General features: G+C 36.6%; 1 protein-coding gene across 1 annotated transcript in view; it reads left to right on the top strand.

Moving 5' to 3' along the window:
- The window catches only part of DCC (DCC netrin 1 receptor), a 1,166,576-nt gene that overhangs the window by 1,029,669 nt on the left and 116,793 nt on the right, over positions 1-20,114 (top strand). The window contains 3 exon segments of the mRNA XM_029216808.1: positions 447-585; positions 5,791-5,898; positions 19,891-20,085. Of these exon segments, the coding sequence (XP_029072641.1) occupies positions 447-585; positions 5,791-5,898; positions 19,891-20,085 (442 nt within the window).

Raw genomic sequence — 20,114 nt, 5'->3', positions numbered from 1 at the left:
CTAAAAATTCATTTTATTACCAGTGGGCAAATAATCATAACAATCTACGTAAAATATATAAAACATTAAAGGCTCTGAAAAAAAGACTTCAATTATTAGAAATAAATTGAAGTTAAAGTCAGTGCAGATAACCTTAAAAACGGAACTGACAGAGGAAGTGGAATTGGTCCTGTCTCTGTGGTTATTGCCTCACTTGGGAAAATTTATCATCTATCTGCCCCTTTAACAACATAACATCTGATTTTATTGATTAGGTTTTAGATGTACAATCAGCCAGTGTAAACTGGTACAGAAAGGAAATAAAGTCAGTGCTGTGTCCTAGGTCTTCCGTTGTTTGGAAATAAATTCCTTTTCTGTTGGCCTTTGATAGTCTTCTTATGTGTCTTGATTTACCAAGTTGATAGAGTTCATTTCTTTTTCTCTTTTCTTATTTCCCACTTGTTTAGTCAGAAGACACAACATCTCTGAGTTACACAGCAACAGGCCTCAAACCAAACACAATGTATGAGTTCTCGGTCATGGTAACAAAAAACAGAAGGTCCAGCACATGGAGCATGACTGCACATGCCACCACGTATGAAGCAGGTATGTGAGGAAAGGCTGGCTTTGAAATTTCTACTCTTGATATTTGGTAGTGTTGTTTTCCAGGTACCAAGGAAGTTGGAACCTGTGTCTACCATGATGTCTAAATTATACCTTATTTTATATAAAATCATTCATAGCATTTTTATATCTAATATTATCCTCCCCACTCTAGATAAGAAGAAAATGAGTCCCCAGTGTATTAAGTGATCTGGTTTTAATCTGTACGTTAATTTAGGAGACCTGAATATAAATCTTCTTTTCAGTATGTTTAAGCAAAGGCATTTTACTCTGTCCAAAGCATGCGTGTCTTTGATCAACAGACATAGTAGGTATTTACTTTTTTGGAAAGAAATTAGATACAAAATGAAACATTGCATTACAACTGTAGTCTCATGGATGCTTACCCTAAATAACTTCAGCTGACTGTGGGAAGAAGTTTCTGGGGGGTCATGTTCACCGTTTGGAAATAAGACAACACAATGGAAAACTTTCATGCATTTTGCAATTGTTCAAGTCGAGAGTAAATGCAATTCACTGTAAATTTTACCAGTCACGTTTACTATGGGTTATAAATGTTGAGTTTATAACCTTAGCAGACATGCAGTGCACTTGACATTTATAGTTCACAGAAATACAACATCTGAAGAAAAAAGGGTTTAACATACTTTTTGATTGCTTTCATGGCATTACATCATATGTGGGGATAAACTGTACCACACATTTCCAAATTTAAAAAAATATGCCAGTAAAACTTTTATCTGGGTAAGTTGAATTTCTTTTTCCATTAGAATTTGCCCAATGGCATGGCAGTTCTAATTTTTATTTCAGGCTACTTACCTTAACTCTAAGTTCATTTTGTGAATATTTTTACAACTTGAGGGTACTTCTTTCTATAAGAAGTTTTTTTTCTAGTTGTTTAATTTCAATACCTTCTTCTTCTATTTTACATGTTTATATATATTAAATCAGTCTCCTAGAATTCTGCCCTGGATGTCAATGTTCTTAGCTTCTTAGGAAGAATAAGACAAGCTGAATGAGTTATGAACTATGGGGAGAATAAAGGCTCTGCTCTTTCTTTTTAACTTAAAAGGAGATGAAAAGAGTTAAATGAAAACCAGTAAGGCATTTGGTCTTCCCTGAGTGAAATAGAAGGAGTAATAATTTCCTCATTCATTTTTCCCTGTCATAACCATAAATGCACACCAACATCTGACTTGATAAATGCACCCTATTGATTTCTCCTCAACTGCCTAGCCTTGTACGGATGTTAGGGGTGAGACCCATTGCTGACAAAAAGATACTAACTTTTAGAAATGTGGCTAGGAGGAAGGGTGACTGTCGAAACAGATAATGACCTGGACAGAGGTGTAAATAGCATGTGGATAAGATCCCTGGGTGACAATGAGAAGCAAGAAGTAATTCACAAGTGTCTGCAGGTTTTATAACTGGGAGAAGGAAATGAAGTGAAATAACTCTAGCGTTTGCTTCTAATTCCATAACACAAAGACTATATGGGGCTGTGTTGTTATGCACTTGTGCTGAAATTACTAATAATAAAGGTAATGGCAGCTGACAGATCCTTGAAATGAAGCACTTCATTCTGTCCAGGTGATGAATCCCCGATTTTACTCTAGTTAATTTAAATAAAATAAAAATAATTGGAAGGACAGCTGAAATAATGAAGTCTTGGAGAGGGGACAAGAAGCAGCAGTATTCCCAGGCTTTAGAGATGAGGAACTATAGGACTCTCCCTTCAAGGTGTTACAGTCACAGTGGTTTGACTCCAATGTGTTTTCCTTTCTTGTATCAACATTCAGTTTCCCAGAAGAGAGAATCACACAGCTAAAGAGAGTGAGATGGAGGCCATGAAATTTCTATTTGATGTTGCTACCCAGCTCATGTGACACAGAGGAGAACTTGTTCTCAAAGGAAAAAATCCAAGTGTTCTCTCTAAATGAAGGAGGGAATGGAGTGTTGAGCAGTCTAAAAACAAATGCCCAATACGATTTCCAGGGCTGGAAATCTTCTAAATCTTGAATGTTACCATCCACTCATACACTTAACGAAGAAATTTAAGCATGGGAAAAGTCCTTTGAGAAACAGACAAACCAGAGGGCAGTGCGTGTCCAGTTGTCTGAGATATTGATTATGGGTTTCCAATAAGGTTCATTTTAATTGTCAGGTCCTGAGATAGGTACTTGGTATAAAAGGTAAAGAGAATACAGCCTTTATCTTGGAGAGAATTATAATCTAATACATAAGAAAAATATTTTGAAAATACAACCTTGAAGTAACATGGAAAATACAATCATAGAATTTTGGCCAAGTTGGAATCAGAGCACATAGATCCAAGTATAAATTCTGTCTGGAGAAGCCAGAGAAGATTTCACAAATGAAATAATTACGGAGCTGTGGCCTGGGTGGATTGCCAGGTATCCATTCCAGGGCCTTCCAAAGGAAGGAAGCAGCATGCACAAAAATACACAAGCAAGTATCAGAAAGATGTCTTAAAGAGACGCTTACGAATGGATCAGAGCGACGGGAGCATAGTTTTCATGGACAGCATGGGGACACGAGAGTGTATAAGAAAATAAAGCATCAATCCTGCAGGGTCTGGTATTTATTGTTATTAATATCATTTAATTCAATGAAGACAGGTAAGAAGTTATAAAAGATTATTTCAGGAGAACCCACGAGATTGAAGCAGAGCAGACCGAAGACCTCCTTCTGCTTGACTTAGGGATCACTGAACCTGTTAGGGCCACTATAAATATCCAACACTTTTTTTTAAATAAAAAAATAAATAAATATGAGGGAATAGTATACATTTCATATGATAATCCTAAACAACTAAGACATTGATTCCAATACCAGAATCTCTATTTACCAACAGTCACATGGCTTGAGGAAAAAGAAAAATTTGCTCAGCACCTGAAATAGATTAGTCATTAGGCTGTTTTCGGGTTTTTTTGTTTTGTTTTGTTTTTTTGTTTTTGAAAAGTAACCAGCTCTTCAATGTATTATTTTGCTAAAGCTGGAGTCATATATCTTTTGAATATCAACATAGAGTCAGTGAAGAAATCTAATCATCATTTGTTTGCTAAATAAGCATCAATTTTAATTTTAACACAGTTAAGAAAAAACAGACTATTCTGACTAGTTAGAAAGACAGATCTTTAATTACTTCCAAAATTGGAAAATTTCTTATTATGTTTGGTATAATATTCTAATTTGTGGCTATATATTACCTTCCTATCTGTGGCTTAGAAAATATCTTGAATGAGCTCTTTATAAAACTAACCCTTCTTTAAAGTAGCAGCCTCTCTGGTATTTTGCTATTACAAATCTTTTTTGCATAATGTCCTTTCTTTCTTTTCATTAAAATATATATTAAAGTATGTTTAATATACAGTCTCTTTACTCAAGGATCTACTACACTAGACCTTTTCTTCTCCTCATCCTTCTCTTCCTTCTGCTTTTCCTTCTTCCTTCTCCTCCTCCCTCTTTAAAAAAAAAAGTTAAGTATATTAAGTACTTTGTCAGGATATTACAATTTGGTGCAACTTTGGCTAACCTGGTATCCTAGTGGCTTGGAGAATCTGGGCATTGGAAATCAAATGGTATGATAGATGGGAATGTTTGATGTCCCTCTATTTGGAATTCTCTTAGGAAGAGAAGCTGGAAATAGAGTGTTGATAATACTCAGATTCTGCACTGTTACAGTCAACAGAAGAGCCGAAGCAAATTATAAGAGTGAAGAGGAATTCAGAATTAGGACCAAGTTTTACCTATTTGTAATATACAAATACTCCTGTGCAGAGATCAGGAAATCCCTCCAGAACCCAAGCTTGGAACTTAGAGACATTCTGACATTGCCTAGGTCAAATTGGGGGTAATTGAAAAAGACTATGGATAGTAGACTTGGGCATTGTGAGCTGCCTAGAAGGAAAACTGACTGCATTTCAAAGCATATTTCATTCAAAGAGTGAGAAAGCAGGTCAAAGGAAGCCTGAAAGATACTGGACAAGCTTGGCCAGTTTGCTGCCGCCTTTGAAGTATATTTAAATTTTTGTTGAGCACAATTTAGGGAAAGAAAAATCCTTTTATCCTTCCAGGTTCTTGGTTGAGGCGCCCTGTAATAAGAAACAGATTAACAGGAGAAAAACAAACAGAAGATTGACAATAAGTATACCTCTTGTATATATGAGAGATACCCAGGAAAACAGTAATTCCCTAAAATGGCCACCACTTTCAACACCATCTGCAGCTAAAGACAAAAGGTGTTGGAGGGTGGGAAGCCAGTAATGGGAAGTTTTCTGGCAAATCACAGTAAACAAGGGCATGGTTGTTACGTACATTTAAGTCTCTACCTCCTTGTCATCCTCCTCTTCCTGGCACAAAGAGGGAGATACCCTTATAAACGTATAAATTTTCCTTTTACGAAAGAGTAACTTCTACTCGGTTTTCAGAACTTTTCCTCTCTGTGTTGTTTCTTAAAAATAATCAGCTTAATTCTTATGCCAAAGAGGCATATTTGGGGGTGACAAATTCTGTTTCCATCAAACAACATGTGGGAAAAGTAGCTCTAAGCAAGACAGCATTTCTTGCCATCTTTACTTCCTACCAGGTTGATACTAAGACCCTCATAGATTCTATTTCCTCTGTTTTCAAATACTTCTTTGCCTTCTTGTTGGGAGATACCTAGTATGTTACCTAAGCAAGATATTGTGACCTGCATGTAAATTCTTTATTTTTTTGTCTTTTAAGGAAAAATAAAATTAGGTAAATTTTCATTTATATATAAATCCTACAGTTGTAACAGAATTTTGTCTCTTGGAGACATGTAGCCATCAATCTCACTAAGTATGTGTCCATTTTTTTTTTGTTCTTATAATGGTTCTTACATTTTTAGTGCATCGCTCACTTGAAAATACCAGTTATGCTTTTCTCTACATTCACACATATTCTGTTCTCCTCTCTATATTCACACCTTTGAAAGTCAGTTAACTTCCATGGAAAAACATTAATTTCTGTATCTTTGTTTGCTTGTTTAATTCAAATACCTAAAATAAACTGTGCGTGGTAAAATAAGCATGATATATTGTGTGATAGATTCTGAGTGTCAACATCATGATTAGAAGTCCCATAAATGTCTGTTTTCTTTCACATCCAATGACAAGGCCATGTTTCTGTTTCATCTCACAGCCCCGACCTCTGCTCCCAAGGATTTGACAGTCATTACTCGAGAAGGGAAGCCTCGCACGGTCATTGTGAGCTGGCAGCCTCCCTTGGAAGCCAATGGAAAAATTACCGGTAGGCACCTCAGCTTTATTTCCTGTGCTGCTCTGCTTGTCCTGTGATTGCTTACCTCCTGTGCACTGCTCATGCCTTTTATGTATTAGTTTTCTGTCCCAGTATCTCAGTTGACTCCTGACCCTTTCTGATTGTCTCTTCTTGCCCCCTCTGACCTTGGAATTCTTCTAATGGAGCCTACACACAAACACGTTTCATTTGTGTTGCTTCCTGAAAGATGTGCATTCCATTAGTATAGACCTTTTGCTTTAGATTCTGTGCAGCATTAGGATAACCTTGTAGTGGAATGCCTCTGAGCCTAAATGACTAAAAAGAAGCCAGTTGTTTGGCAGTTATAAAATACAAAGGACACTTAATGACTGTGTATTTTTATAGGCAACATAGGAAGGAGGTTTGTCTGAGGATTTTTAGTTTCTCACTTAGCTTTTAGCTTCTTACTTAACTCGTAAGGCTCGGAAAACATTTGATATTGACTGACGGAAATTGAACTTAATGAATATTTCACAGTGAAAGATTTTATTTTGCCAAATATTTCTGATAACATCGATGCCTAATTAAAGCATCCATTAGAAGCCTGTAATGTTAATTTAGTATGAAAAATATAATGGAGTTCTATCAGATTTTGCATTTAAATGATCACTTTAGGCTTTTAATACATGTCTCCATAGCACATAATTATTATGAAGAATATTGTATAACTAAAAATGTGCACATTGTAGTCCAATTAACTTGAACCATTGGGTTAGGCGCATGTAAGAGTCACTCCTGTTTCTTCTTTTTTTTGCATACCAGCAGTGGATAGCATTATTATAAATTAACAAAGCAATTCAGTCATTCTGTGATACAGAGATAAGCTTGGAAATAGCAGTTCAGATGGCACACTTTATGTGAGTTACTTTTTGAATTTTACAAAATGAAAAGATAATGTGAAAATTCCAAATGTGGTTTAAATTTAAGTTGAAGACTAGTTTTCTCTAATAAATTGCTCTTACTGCAATAACAAACAGAATTTCCATTTGAGCTGACAAATATGGAAAAAGAATAGAGACATAAAATCTCCCCCAAATCTTATATACTCAGTTGTCACTCTGCCACGCTTTTTAAAACTGAGGGTGGCTCATTCTAATTTTTTCTTCCCCTTACTGTTATGATCTATTTTCATTGGTTCTCTTTCAGTACTTTTGTAGATTTTGATTTGTTTACATGATGACTTTTATTATGTTATAAACAGATATTTATAAGCATATGGTAAATCAATAGATAATAAGTTTAAGAAGAAAAAAACAGAATAGAAATTGTCTAAATAAAAACAAGTTCTGATAGAAAAATATATATATTGGGGTAAAGGATAAAATAAGTCATATTAAAAAAAAAAGAAGTCATATACTACCCAATTTTCCAATTTATTTAAATAAATGTCATCACATGGTCTATGTGAACAATACAATGTTTTTGTTTTTTTAAAAATTTTTACTTTAATTTTTCTTTTATACAGCATGTCCTTATAAGTCATCAATTTTATACACATCAGTGTATACATGTCAATCCAATTCGCCCAATTCATCACACCCCCACCCCCACCCCCCACGATTTACCCCCCTTGGTGTCCATACATTTGTTCTCTACATCTGTGTCTCAATTTCGGCCCTGCAACCAGATCATTGGTACTATTTTCCAGTTTCCACATATATGCGTTAGTATACAATATTTGTTTTTCTCTTTCTGACTTACTTCACTCTGTATGACCGTCTCTAGATGCATCCACGTCTCAACAAATGACCTAATTTCATTCCTTTTTATGGCTGAGTAATATTCCATTGTATATATGTACCACACTTATTTATCCATTCATCTGTTGATGGGAATTTAGGTTGCTTCCATGACCTGGCTATTGTAAATAGTGCTACAATGAATATTGGGGTGCATGTGTCTTTTTGAATTTTGGTTTTCTCTGGGTATATGCCCAGTAGTGGGATTGCTGCATCATATGGTAATTCTATTTCTAGATTTTTAAGGAACCTCCATACTGTTCTCCATAGCGGCTGTATCAATTTACATATCCACCAACAGTGCAAGAGGGTTCCCTTTTCTCCACACCCTCTCCAGCATTTGTTGTTTGTAGATTTTCTGATGATGCCCTTTCTAACTTATATGAGGTGATACCTCATTGTAGTTTTGATTTGCATTTCTCTAATAATTAGTGATGTTGAGCAGCTTTTCATGTGCTTCTTGGCCATCTATCTGTATGTCTTCTTTGGATAAATGTCTGTTTAAGTCTTCTGCCCATTTTCAGATTGGGTTGTTTGTTTTTTTGATATTGAGCTGCATGAGCTGCTTGTAAATTTTGGAGATTAATCCTTTGTCAGTTGCTTCATTTGCAAATATTTTCTCCCATTCTGAGGGTTGTCTTTTTGTCTTGTTTATGGTTTCCATTGCTGTGCAAAAGCTTTGAAGTTTCATTAGGTCCCACTTGTTTATTTTTGCTTTTATTTCCATTACTCTAGGAGGTAGATCAAAAAAGATCTTGCTGTGATTTATGTCAAAGAGTGTTGTTCCTATGTTTTCCTCTAAGAGTTTTATAGTGTCCAGTCTTACATTTAGGTCTCTAATCCATTTTGAGTTTATTTTTGTGTACGGTATTAGGTAGTGTTCTGTTTTCATTCTTTTACTTATAGCTGTCCAGTTTTCCCAGCACCACTTATTGAAGAGACTGTCTTTTCTCCATTGTATATCCTTGCCTCCTCTATCATAGATTAGTTGACCATAGGTGCATGGGTTTATCTCTGGGCTTTCTATCTTGTTCCATTGACCTGTGTTTCTGTTTTTCTGCCAGTACCATACTGTCTTGATTACTGTAGCTATGTAGTATAGTCTAAAGTCAGGGAGTCTGATTGCTCCAGCTCCGTTTTTTTTCCCCTCAAGACTGCTTTGGCTATTCGGGGTCTTTTGTGTCTCCATACAAATTTTAGGAGTTTTTCTTCTAGTTCCATAAAAAATGCCTTTAGCAATTTGATAGGTATTGCATTGAATCTGTAGATTGCTTTGGGTAGTATAGTCATTTTCACAATATTGATTCTTCCAATCCAAGAACATGGTAAATCTCTCCATCTGTTGATACCATCTTTAATTTCTTTCATCAGTGTCTTATAGTTTTCTTCATACAGGTCTTTTGTCTCCCTAGGTAGGTTTATTCCTAGGTATTTTATTCTTTTTGTTGCAGTGGTAAATGGGAGAGTTTCCTTAATTTCTCTTTCAGAGTTTTCATCATTAGGGTATAGGAATGCAAGAGATTTCTGTGCATTAATTTTGTATCCTGCAACTTTACCAAATTCATTGATTAGCTCTAGTAGTTTTCTGGTAGCATCTTTAGGATTCTCTATGTACAGTATCATGTCATCTGCAAACAGTGACAGTTTTACTTCTTTTCCAATTTGTATTCCTTTTATTTCTTTTTCTTCTCTGACTTCCATGGCTAGGACTTCCAAAACTATGTTGAATAAGAGTGGTGAGGGTGGACATCCTTGTCTTGTTCCTGATCTTAGAGGAAATGCTTTCAGTTTTTCACCATTGACAATGATGTTTGCTGTGGGTTTGTCATATTTGGCCTTTATTATGTTGAGGTAGGTTCCCTCTATGCCCACTACCTGGAGAGTCTTTATCGTAAATTGGTGTTGAATTTTGTCAAAAGCTTTCTCTGCATCTATTGAGATGACTATATGGTTTTTCTCCTTCAGTTTGTTAATACGGTGTATCACATTGTTTGATTTGCGTATATTGAAGAATCTGTGCATCCCTGGGTAAATCCCACTTGATCATGTTGTATGATCCTATTAATGAGTTGTTAGATTCTGTTTGCCAGTATTTTGTTCAGGATTTTTGCTTCTATATCCATCAATGATGTTGGTCTGTAATTTTCCTTTTTTGTAGTATCTTTGTCTGGTTTTGGTATCAGGGTGATGGTGGGCTCATATATTGAGTTGGGGAGTGTTCCGTCCTCTGCAATTTTTTGTAAGAGTTTGAGAATAATGGTGTTAGCTCTTCTCTAAATGTTTCATAGAATTCACCTGTGAAGCCATTTGGTCCTGGACTTTTGTTTGTTGGAAGATTTTTAATCCCAGTTTCAATTTCATTCCTTGTGATTGGTCTGTTCATATTTTCCATTTCTTCCTGGTTCAGTCTTAGAAGGTTGTACCTTTCTAAGAATTTGTCCATTTCTTCCGGGTTGTCCATTTTATTGGCATAGAGTTGCTTGTAGTAGTCTCTTAGGATGCTTTGTATTTCTGCGGTGTCTGCTGTAACTTCTCCTTTTTCATTTCTAATTTTATTCATTTGAGTCCTCTCCCTCTTTTTCTTGATGAGTCCGCCTAATGTTTTATCAATTTTGTTTGTCCTCTCAAAGGGCCAACTTTTAGTTTTATTGACCTTTGCTATTGTTTTCTTTGTTTCTATTTCATTTATTTCTGCTCTGATCTTTATGATTTCTTTTCTTCTGCTAACTTTGGGTTTTGTTCGTTCTTCTTTCTCTAGTTCCTTTAGGTGTAAGGTTAGATTGTTTATTTGAGACTTTTCTTGTTTCTTGAGGTAGGTTTATATAGCTATAAACTTCCCTCTTAGAACTGCTTTTGCTGCATCCCATAGGTTTTGGACCATCGTGTTTTCACTGTCATTTGTCTCTAGGTATTTTTTGATTTACTCTCTGATCTCTTCAGTGATCTCTTGGTTATTTAGGAACGTGTTGTTTAGCCGCCATGTGTTTGTGTTTTTTACGTTTTTTTCCCTGTAATTCATTTCTAATCTCATAGCGTTGTGGTCAGAAAAGATGCTTGATATGATTTCAATTTTCTTAAATTTACTGAGGCTTGATTTGTGACCCAAGATGTGATCCATCCTGGAGAATGTTCCATGCACACTTGAGAAGAAAGTGTAATCTGCTGTTTTTGGATAGAATGTCCTATAAATATCAATTAAATCTATCTGGTCTATTGTGTCATTTAAAGCTTCTGTTTTCTTATTTATTTTCATTTTGGATGATCTTTCCATTGGTGTAAGTGAGGTGTTAACATCCCCCACTATTATTGTGTTATTGTCGATTTCATCTTTTATAGCTGTTAGCAGTTGCCTTATGTATTGAGGTGCTCCTATGTTGGTTGCATATATATTTATAATTGTTATATCTTCTTCTTTGATTGATCCCTTGATCATCATGTAGTGTCCTTCCTTGTCTCTTGTAACATTCTTTATTTTAAAGTCTATTTTATCTGATATGAGTATTGCTACTCCAGCTTTCTTTTGATTTCCATTTGCATGGAATATCTTTTTCCATCCCCTCACTTTCGGTCTTTATGTGTCCCTAGGTCTGAAGTGGGTCTCTTATAGACAGTATATATATGGGTCTTGTTTTTGTATCCGTTCAGCAAGCCTGTTTCTTCTGGTCGGAACATTTAATCCATTCATGTTTAAGTTAATTATCGATATGTATGTTCCTATGACCATTTTCTTAATTGTTTTGGGTTTGTTTTTGTAGGTTCTTTTCTTCTCTTGTGTTTCCCACTTAGAGAAGTTCCTTTAGCATTTGTTGTAGAGCTGGTTTGGTGATGCTGAATTCTCTTAGCTTTTGCTTGTTTGTAAATCTTTTGATTTCTCCATTGAATCTGAATGAGATCCTTGCCACATAGAGTAATCTTGGTTGTAGGTTCTTCCCTTTCATCACTTTAAGTATATCATGCCACTCCCTTCTGGCTTGTAGAGTTTCTGCTGAGAAATCAGCTGTTAGCCTTATGGGAGTTCCCTTGTATATTATTTGTCATTTTTCCCTTGCTGCTTTCGATAATTTTTCTTTGTCTTTAATTTTTGCCAGTTTGATTACTATGTGTCTTGGCATGTTTCTCCTTGGGTTTATCCTGTATGGGACTCGCTGCACTTCCCGGACTTGGATGGCTATTTCCTTTCCCATGTTAGGGAAGTTTTTGACTGTAATGTCTTCAAATGTTTTCTCTGGTCCTTTCTCTCTCTCTTCTCCTTCCGGCACCCCCATAATACGAATATTGTTGTGTTTAATGTTGTCCCAGATGTCTCTTAGGCTGTCTTCATTTCTTTTCATTCTTTTTTCTTTATTCTGTTGCGCAGCAGGAATTCCACCATTCTGTCTTCCAGGTCACTTATCCGTTCTTCTGCCTCAGTTATTCTGCTATTGATTCCTTCTAGTGTAGTTTTCATTTCAGTTATTGTATTGTTCATCTCTGTTTGTTTGTTCTTTAATTCTTCTAGGTCTTTGTTAAGCATTTCTTGCATCTTCTCGATCTTTGCCCCCATTCTTTTTCCGAGGTCCTGGATCATCTTCACTATCATTATTCTGAATTCTTTTTCTGGAAGGTTACCTATCTCCACTTCATTTAGTTGTTTTTCTGGGGTTTTATCTTGTTCCTTCATTTTGTACATAGCCCTCTGCCTTTTCATCTTGTCTGTCTTTCTGTGAATGTGGTTTTTGTTCCACAGGATGCAGGATTGTAGCTCTTCTTGCTTCTGCTGTCTGCCGTCTGGTGGATGGGGCTATCTAAGTGGCTTGTGCAAGTTTCCTGATGAGAGGGACTGGTGGTGGGTAGAGCTGACTGTTGCTCTGGTGGGCAGAGCTCAGTAAAACTTTAATCTGCTTGACTGTTGATGGGTGGGGCTGGGTTCCCTCCCTGTTGGTTGTTTGGCCTGAGGCAATCCAACACTGGAGCCTACCTGGGCTCTTTGGTGGGGCTAATGACAGACTCTGGGAGGGTTCACCCTAAAATGTACTTCCCAGAACTTCTGCTGCCAGTGTCCTTGTCCCCACAGTGAGCCGCAGCCATCCCCCTGCTCTGTAGGAGACCCTGCAACACTGAACCAGATCTGCCTCAGTCTCCCCTTGGGTCACTGCTCCTTCCCCTGGGTCCCGATGTGCACACTACTTTGTGTGTTCCCTCCAAGAGTGGAGTCTCTGTTTCCCCCAGTCCTGTCAAAGTCCTGCAGTCAAATCCCACTAACCTTCCAAGTCTGATTCTCTAGGAATTCCTCCTCCTGTTACCGGATCCCCAGGTTGGGAAGCGTGACGTTGGGCTCAGAACCTTCACTCCAGTGGGTGGACTTCTGTGGTATAAGTGTTCTCCAGGCTGTGTGTCACCCACCCAGCAGTTATGGGATTTGATTTTACTGTGATTGCACCCCTCCTACCGTCTCATTGTGGCTTCTCCTTTGTCTTTGGGTGTGGGGTATCTTTTTTTGGTGGTTTCCAGTGTCTTCCTGTCGATGATTGTCCAGCAGCTAGTTGTGATTCTGGTGTTCTCGCAAGAGGGAGCGAGAGCACGTCCTTCTACTCCGCCATCTTGGTTCAGGGCCCCAGAATGTGTTTTCAACTCTGAAAAAAAAGCTTAATTTTCCTTTTCAATTGGAAAAAGTGGAAGTCTGTCCCATATTAGGAAATGCCAATTAATCTGAGCAATAAAATTCTGTCTGCCAATGTCACAGTGCATGTATAAGAAATTGTGTCCACATATTTTATTTAGAGGTGTACGTTCCATAGTTCTCAATACTAAAAATCCATTCTTGTACAATGGCGTAGTAAAAGTATGGGATGAAATACTTTTCACCTTTAAAGACTGCTTCATTTATTAAAACCAAGTTGTGATTATCAAGTTGAGATATTTTGACTCAATTCAACAGGAAGCAAACACTAAAAACCGTTGAAACAACTTTAAAGAACACTTAAAACAACTTCTGTTCTATGCATATTTTGATTCTTTCATTCAAATCACTTCAAAAAGTAGGATGATAAAATATTCAAAATATCAGACCGATAGGCTGAGAGCACAGATTTTCCACACTCAGTTTCTTGTGAAAGGACAACGGAAGATGTGAGTTGTTTTCCATTGTGTCAGAGCACACGTGTGCCTGTGTGGAGGGATGTACTCCCATCTTACTTTTGTATTTCTTTGTTTTCCTAAATCCCTGTATGTGCACAGCAGGAGAACAGGGTGGTTATGAACCCAAGCTTCTGACGGAGATACCTGGGCAAGTTATTTAACCTCCCTGAGTCTTACTTTAGAACTTCTTTTGTAGAATTGTTATAATAAAGGACTGAGAAAAGTCCCTGATACCCGGTGAGCCCTGAAATAATTTAGTGATTATTATTCCCAGTTGAAATTCATTCTAGGACAAGGGTTCACTGTTGTACTCTGAACAGAACCAGATCATCAATTTATAAATATATATATTTATAAATGTATATATATAAATATATATGTGTGTGTGTATATATATATTTTTCAAAAAAATTAAACAAAAAAGAGGATGAAAGAGGAGATCCAGGTAAGTCCAGTGCCTAAATTCCTTGATTATATACTGGCATCTTAGGAATTTAGACTGACATTTTCAGAAGAAAATGGTTCAAAATGAGTTAAGCATTTACTACACGCTTGGCATTCTGCTAGGCACTTTTGTCTTATAAGCGATCATATATTCCTATTATTTCATTTTGAAATAAAGAGTTGGGGGCCTTCCAGTGTAAGTAACTTTCCCAAAGTCAAATAACGAAGAAGTAGCAGAGCTGGGATGTAAAACTCAGGCTCCTAGTCTTAACTATTGCACTGCGTTTTTCTCTTCTTAGCAGTATTCTACTGGTCCAAATCAATGATGCTCATTTGATTTATGATTTAATTTATCTGAGGAGGGATTGAGAGTGGTACTTCGTAAAAGCTCCCCAAGTGATTTTAACGTACAGTTAGATTTGTGAAACACTGATCTAAATAAATGCAACATCTAACATTATTTGAGATCAAGGACCTGTGCAGATAAGAGTTAGAGCCTCAAAGATTGTTTCCTTATCAATACCATCTAATGACTAAGGTTGTACCCTCTTTTTCCGTGTCATTCGATACTCTAGTCCAATTCCTTTTCCTTGAAATTCTCCTCTCTCTTGACTTTTGTAAAATCACCTAACCACTTTTCTTCCCACTTCCAGGCTATAACTTCTCAGTCTCCTAAGCATACTTTTCTTCCACCTGTTCCATAATAAGTGTTACTTCCCAGAATGCAGATCTTTTCATTCCCTTCATTACTTTCTCTGAAAAAGTATCTGCACTATAGCCAGGACTTCAGTGAACATGATCTCATGTCTCTGGAATCTATGTCTCCCTCCAAGGAATTCTAAATACACACATCCCTCATATTGTACATTTCCACTTGTCTGTCTTAGTGTCACCTCGTTCTATTCCCCAATCCCCCTCTCTCCCATTCTTCCATTTTTTGCTCTATCACCCACCACAAATGGCCAAACAATGCACTCTTATATTCTGTAATAGGTTGTTAGCCCATTGGGATTGTGAACCCAGCTGGGCACTCACACTGGAGTCATGTGTCTAAACATTCTTACTCTCATCTTTTTAGAAGCCTCCACAGTTCACCCAGCAGCAAAAGTTGGAAACTTAGTCATCTTGACTTCTTCCTGTCCATCCCCTTTCCATATTATCATAAGAGAAAATCTAAATGCTTATAGTACAAGGCTGAAAGCAGCAGGAGAACAGGGTTCAGATTTTCTTCAATGCTTTCTCCCCAGTAACAATATCTTCGACACTTAATAGATAATTAATAAACATTTGTTGAGCAGAATAATCATTAAATTGATATTAAATATATTGTTTGACTTGAAACTGTAGTTCTAGCTTCTAAACAAGGTATTTCTTAAGCTTTATTAATATAAATAAAAGCCTTAGCATTTACTAGGTAGTTACTACGTAAAAGATAATGTAATAGAAATACACTCATATATTAAGTTTTTAAAATGCATTATCTCACAGCAACTTGTTTTCAGATAAGAAAATTAAGACATACTTGGATTATTCAAGTCGCTCAGGGTTGCAAAGCTAGTAAATGATAGCACTGTGATTTGAGGTCAGGCCTCCCTGAATCCATAACCTATAATTTTTGACCACAAAAAAAGGAGAAAACAGGTCCTCCTTTTTTATATATCGACCTATATATATGATTATCAGAATCAGTTCTTTAAAGATGAGATGCCCTCACTGGGCTGAGCTCCTTGCTGAGAGGGGCCACATCATGTATCTCAGTCTTCCCAGTACTTATCCACCTACCTGATTCACGGAAGGGAATCACCAATGAGTGGGAGGAAGTATGGAAAAGGACAGAAGAGAGAAGAGAGGTGGTGGTGACTACTTTCTGACACTTTGCTTCTGGAATTACAACTACCTATTTGTATAAGTAGCGTCAAAATGAAAGATGTATGATGCTACATTTTTTAAGTATTTACACAAATGATATTTCAATGTAGGAATGCCCAGGTAAATTAATAATCCCAAAAGGTCTTACAACCTATGACAGAATATAATACTGATACTTCATTATTTGGCCAGGGTGGTGGGTAAGAGATAAGAATAAAGTGGAAAAAATGTAAGATGAAAGGATGGAGAATGACAGGGAATTGGACACAAAGGAATGAACATATAGATACAGAACGATAGTGAGAAACCTATAAATGTGTCCCAATCTATGTGATTTAATGGAAATCTATAAGGTGAGACTTGAACAGTGGATTTAATAGCCTCAAAACATGCCAAACTCACATATCCAAATGGAGTTGTATGGTTTTTCTAAGGCTAGATTTTAGAGTTTTGAGTGATGTACTCTTGTTTCTATTCTCCAACTCAGTTTTAAAATTTACAACCAATGACAGGCTTTTAAAAATAAATTTCAGGAAATTGCTCAAATACAATTTGGAGTCAGAACCTGCACTTTCACCTTTACTTACCTGATGCCAGAACTGTCACTTTTAAATGCTTCAGTGAATACTCTTCACATAGAAAAAAATTACATGAAGGCAAATACTATATTCTCATTTGGTAAATGGAGAAAATCAGGAGTAAGTGTAGCTGACTTGAGATGGGAGCACAATTATCCAAACTTTCAAGTTCATCATGTACTTACAACAGCCCATGAAAACTTCAACAATTTCATTAAATGTCATGAATTCAAAACTTATATACTTACAGGCTAGGGGATTTTATTCAATAAGTGAGTTTCAATACCTATTGTGTGAAGACTGTTTTATTAGTTTTCTTGGAAGAATAAGAAGTAATATAAGATATAGCTCCTGAACTAAAGGAATATTTTTATTCTTTTGAAGAGATAAGACATGCACATAATATAAGCTAGAACAATATAACTAGTGCCAGGGTCTTCTTTTCAGTAGATATGGTTCTTTGGGTACAAGAATGGAGACTTTTCTGGCTCAGAGAATATTAGGAGGTTGTACTGATGTTGATCTCAGGGGCTGAATTATCAAAGAATGGACATCTATGAGTCAGAAACAACTCCTTTATCCAATGATATTTTATAATCCCTTTTGAATTAGAGTCTTCCAATTTTAATATCAGCCAGAGGGAGGAGCCATATAGCCTTTATAAATTTTGTAGACTTCTTTATCTTGATTAGTCTTTTATTTTCCCCTGAGCTCTCCACATCTTACATATTCATATCTGCAGCATCAACATCTCAACAAATATAACACAAAATATGCAAAATTCACATCATCAACTAAAGCAGTGATTCCTGACTTTACTGGAACACAGAAATCAACTGGGGTGCAGTTTACTGGGGTTACCATTAACCTGTTAGCTACTGCTGTGTAACAATATCACCACAAATTTAGCAGCTTAAAATAACACCCATTTGCTATCTCACTGTTTCTGCCAGTCAGGAATCCAAGAACAACTTAGCTGGGTAATCTGCCTTAGGGTCTCTTACAAGCTGGCAATGAAGGTGTTAGCTTCGGCTGATATCTCATTTGAGGCTTACCTGGGAAAATATTTGCTTCTAAGTTTACGTAGTTGTTGGCAGGACTCAGTTCCTTACTGGCTGTTGATCAGAGCCCAGCCTTAGTTCCTTGCCACATGGTCTTCTCCATCTGGCAACTTATTTCATCAAAATGAACAAAGGAGAGAGTCTATAGAGTCTGCTAGCAAGACAGAAGTTACAACTTATGTAACATAATCATGGAGGTGACAGTCCATCACATTTGCCATATTCTGTTGGTTAAAAGCAAGACTTAGGTCCCATGTACACTCAGAGAGAAAAGACTACACAAAGCTGTAACTGCCAGGAGGCAGGGATAATTGAGGGGCTATCCAAGACTTGTCTGCCATGCCTGTTGAATCAAAATGTCCTTTCTTGGGCTCTATGTTTTGTAACCTATACCTAGTCCCCAGGTAATTCTTATGATTAGGCAGATTTGAAAAACAATGAAGTTGGGAAAAGGTGAAAGCCAAAGCAAAATCGATGCAAGTTTTCAGCATTGATCTGAATTTAAGACAAATGGACTTCTGGGTGTTGGAGTTTGTGGCATTGCTTAATCCTACAGAATCACAAGGAAAAAATCTCCAGTTCACTGTGTATAATGCATCCTCCAAACCCAGGCATAATTCTGTAAATCACTATGGGATTAAGTGAAAATGATACAAAATTGTATAAGTACTCTTATACTTTATTGAAGTGGGTTACAAAGTGTACAGAAAGGAGAGCTCACTATAGAGGAACGTTTCATATGTTAGATGTAGCTTAAACTAGACCTGGATGGCCAGGTAGGAGTTGGATGGAGAAAGTAAGGAAAGGTGTGAGGAGTAAGAGGGAAGTAGGAATAAGGATAGTATGGAAATCAGTCCTCGTGGAATTAAGAGTTGTGCTGAGATGTAGGTAATACGCATGGTTATTTTGGAAGGCAAGTGAATCTGAGTCAAAGAACCTGTGACATGACCACTGAAATATCTATGCGTGAAGGTCCCCAGTCCGGATGGGACAAGCGGGACTCAAAAGGAAGGACTAGGGGAATCAAAGGAAGACAATTCTTTTTAAAAAGTATTATTTACAAAGAATGTATTCAGTGCGTAAGAATAGACCTAGGGACATTTGCGGCCTATCTGATGCGGATACCATTGCAGAAATTTGATAGAAGTAGAGGCTGACGCCACATTCATGTAGCAAAGACACCTGCAATGAGTTATTTTACAGTTTATATTACACTATCGTCTGATATAATATGTAGTGTAATATAAAGTGATGAATTAATGCTTTTAGATAAAAGCTAGCTTAAATATTAGCTAAATATAATGTTAGAATATGAATATTTTACGGGGATACCTGGCTCTGTTTGGGTGCATATTAGACTATCACCACTGAATACACTACAATTATTCATCCCCTAACACAGAGGATGAATGATACTATCAAATGATGGATTTTTTAATATTTGAGATACTAACTAGATAACCTACAGTTATCCAGAAATACTTTTTCTTTCTTTCTTTGTTTATTTTTGCCTAGGTGGGATGGACGGGGGGAAATGGTGTTGGATGTTTGGTATGGTAGCAGAGGATGTTATCCTAGCCCTTTTATCACTGAGCTTGGGTCATGCTCAACTTCATCATCTATGAAAAGACAGCAACAGTACCCCTGCCAACGCCACAGAGTTATTACAGTAACCAAATAAGATCATTTATTTTTATAACACTTTAAAAATATAGGGCATTTTATACTTTTCAGTCTATTTTTATTATTTAAACACTAGCCAAAATAAACATTACTTATCTTGATTATTGGATACAGTGAAAATGATACAGACTTGTTATCTGTCTTTTATGTTTTTCATCATGCCTATATATTAGCACAAACCAGTAATCAGGATTTATAGGCAGCAGAAACCTCGCATTTTTTAAATCTGGCAGATATTTTTATTTCTAATGGCTTATTCCACTTTTAGATTTTGTACATTGAAGCAATTCATTTTCTAAGCTTTGCAATACAAAAAAACATCATTACTTGCCAAACTGAATAGTGCGCTTTATAGATTGTGGATATATGATAATCCTTGAAAATTATACTTGGGGCACGTGGATGTTTGGAAGCAGAAGTATAGCATGTAGTCAGTACAGTAATCAAAGTTGTGTTCATTTATTCATGCAGCTTACATCTTGTTTTATACCTTGGACAAGAACATTCCAATTGATGACTGGGTTATGGAAACAATCAGTGGTGATCGGCTTACACATCAAATCATGGATCTCAACCTTGACACTGTGTATTACTTTCGAATTCAAGCACGGAATGTGAAAGGAGTGGGGCCCCTCTCTGATGCCATCCTTTTCAGGACTCTGAAAGGTTTGAATCATTTCCTGTCATTTCGGGGT

The sequence above is a fragment of the Monodon monoceros genome, unplaced genomic scaffold (assembly GCF_005190385.1).
Source record: "Monodon monoceros isolate NGI ecotype Baffin Bay Population unplaced genomic scaffold, NGI_Narwhal_1 Super_Scaffold_1, whole genome shotgun sequence".
In the NCBI taxonomy this organism is placed as follows: Eukaryota; Metazoa; Chordata; class Mammalia; order Artiodactyla; family Monodontidae; genus Monodon; species Monodon monoceros.
The sequence above is the reverse complement of the archived record's forward strand: the minus strand, read 5'-3'. Positions and strand labels throughout refer to the sequence as shown.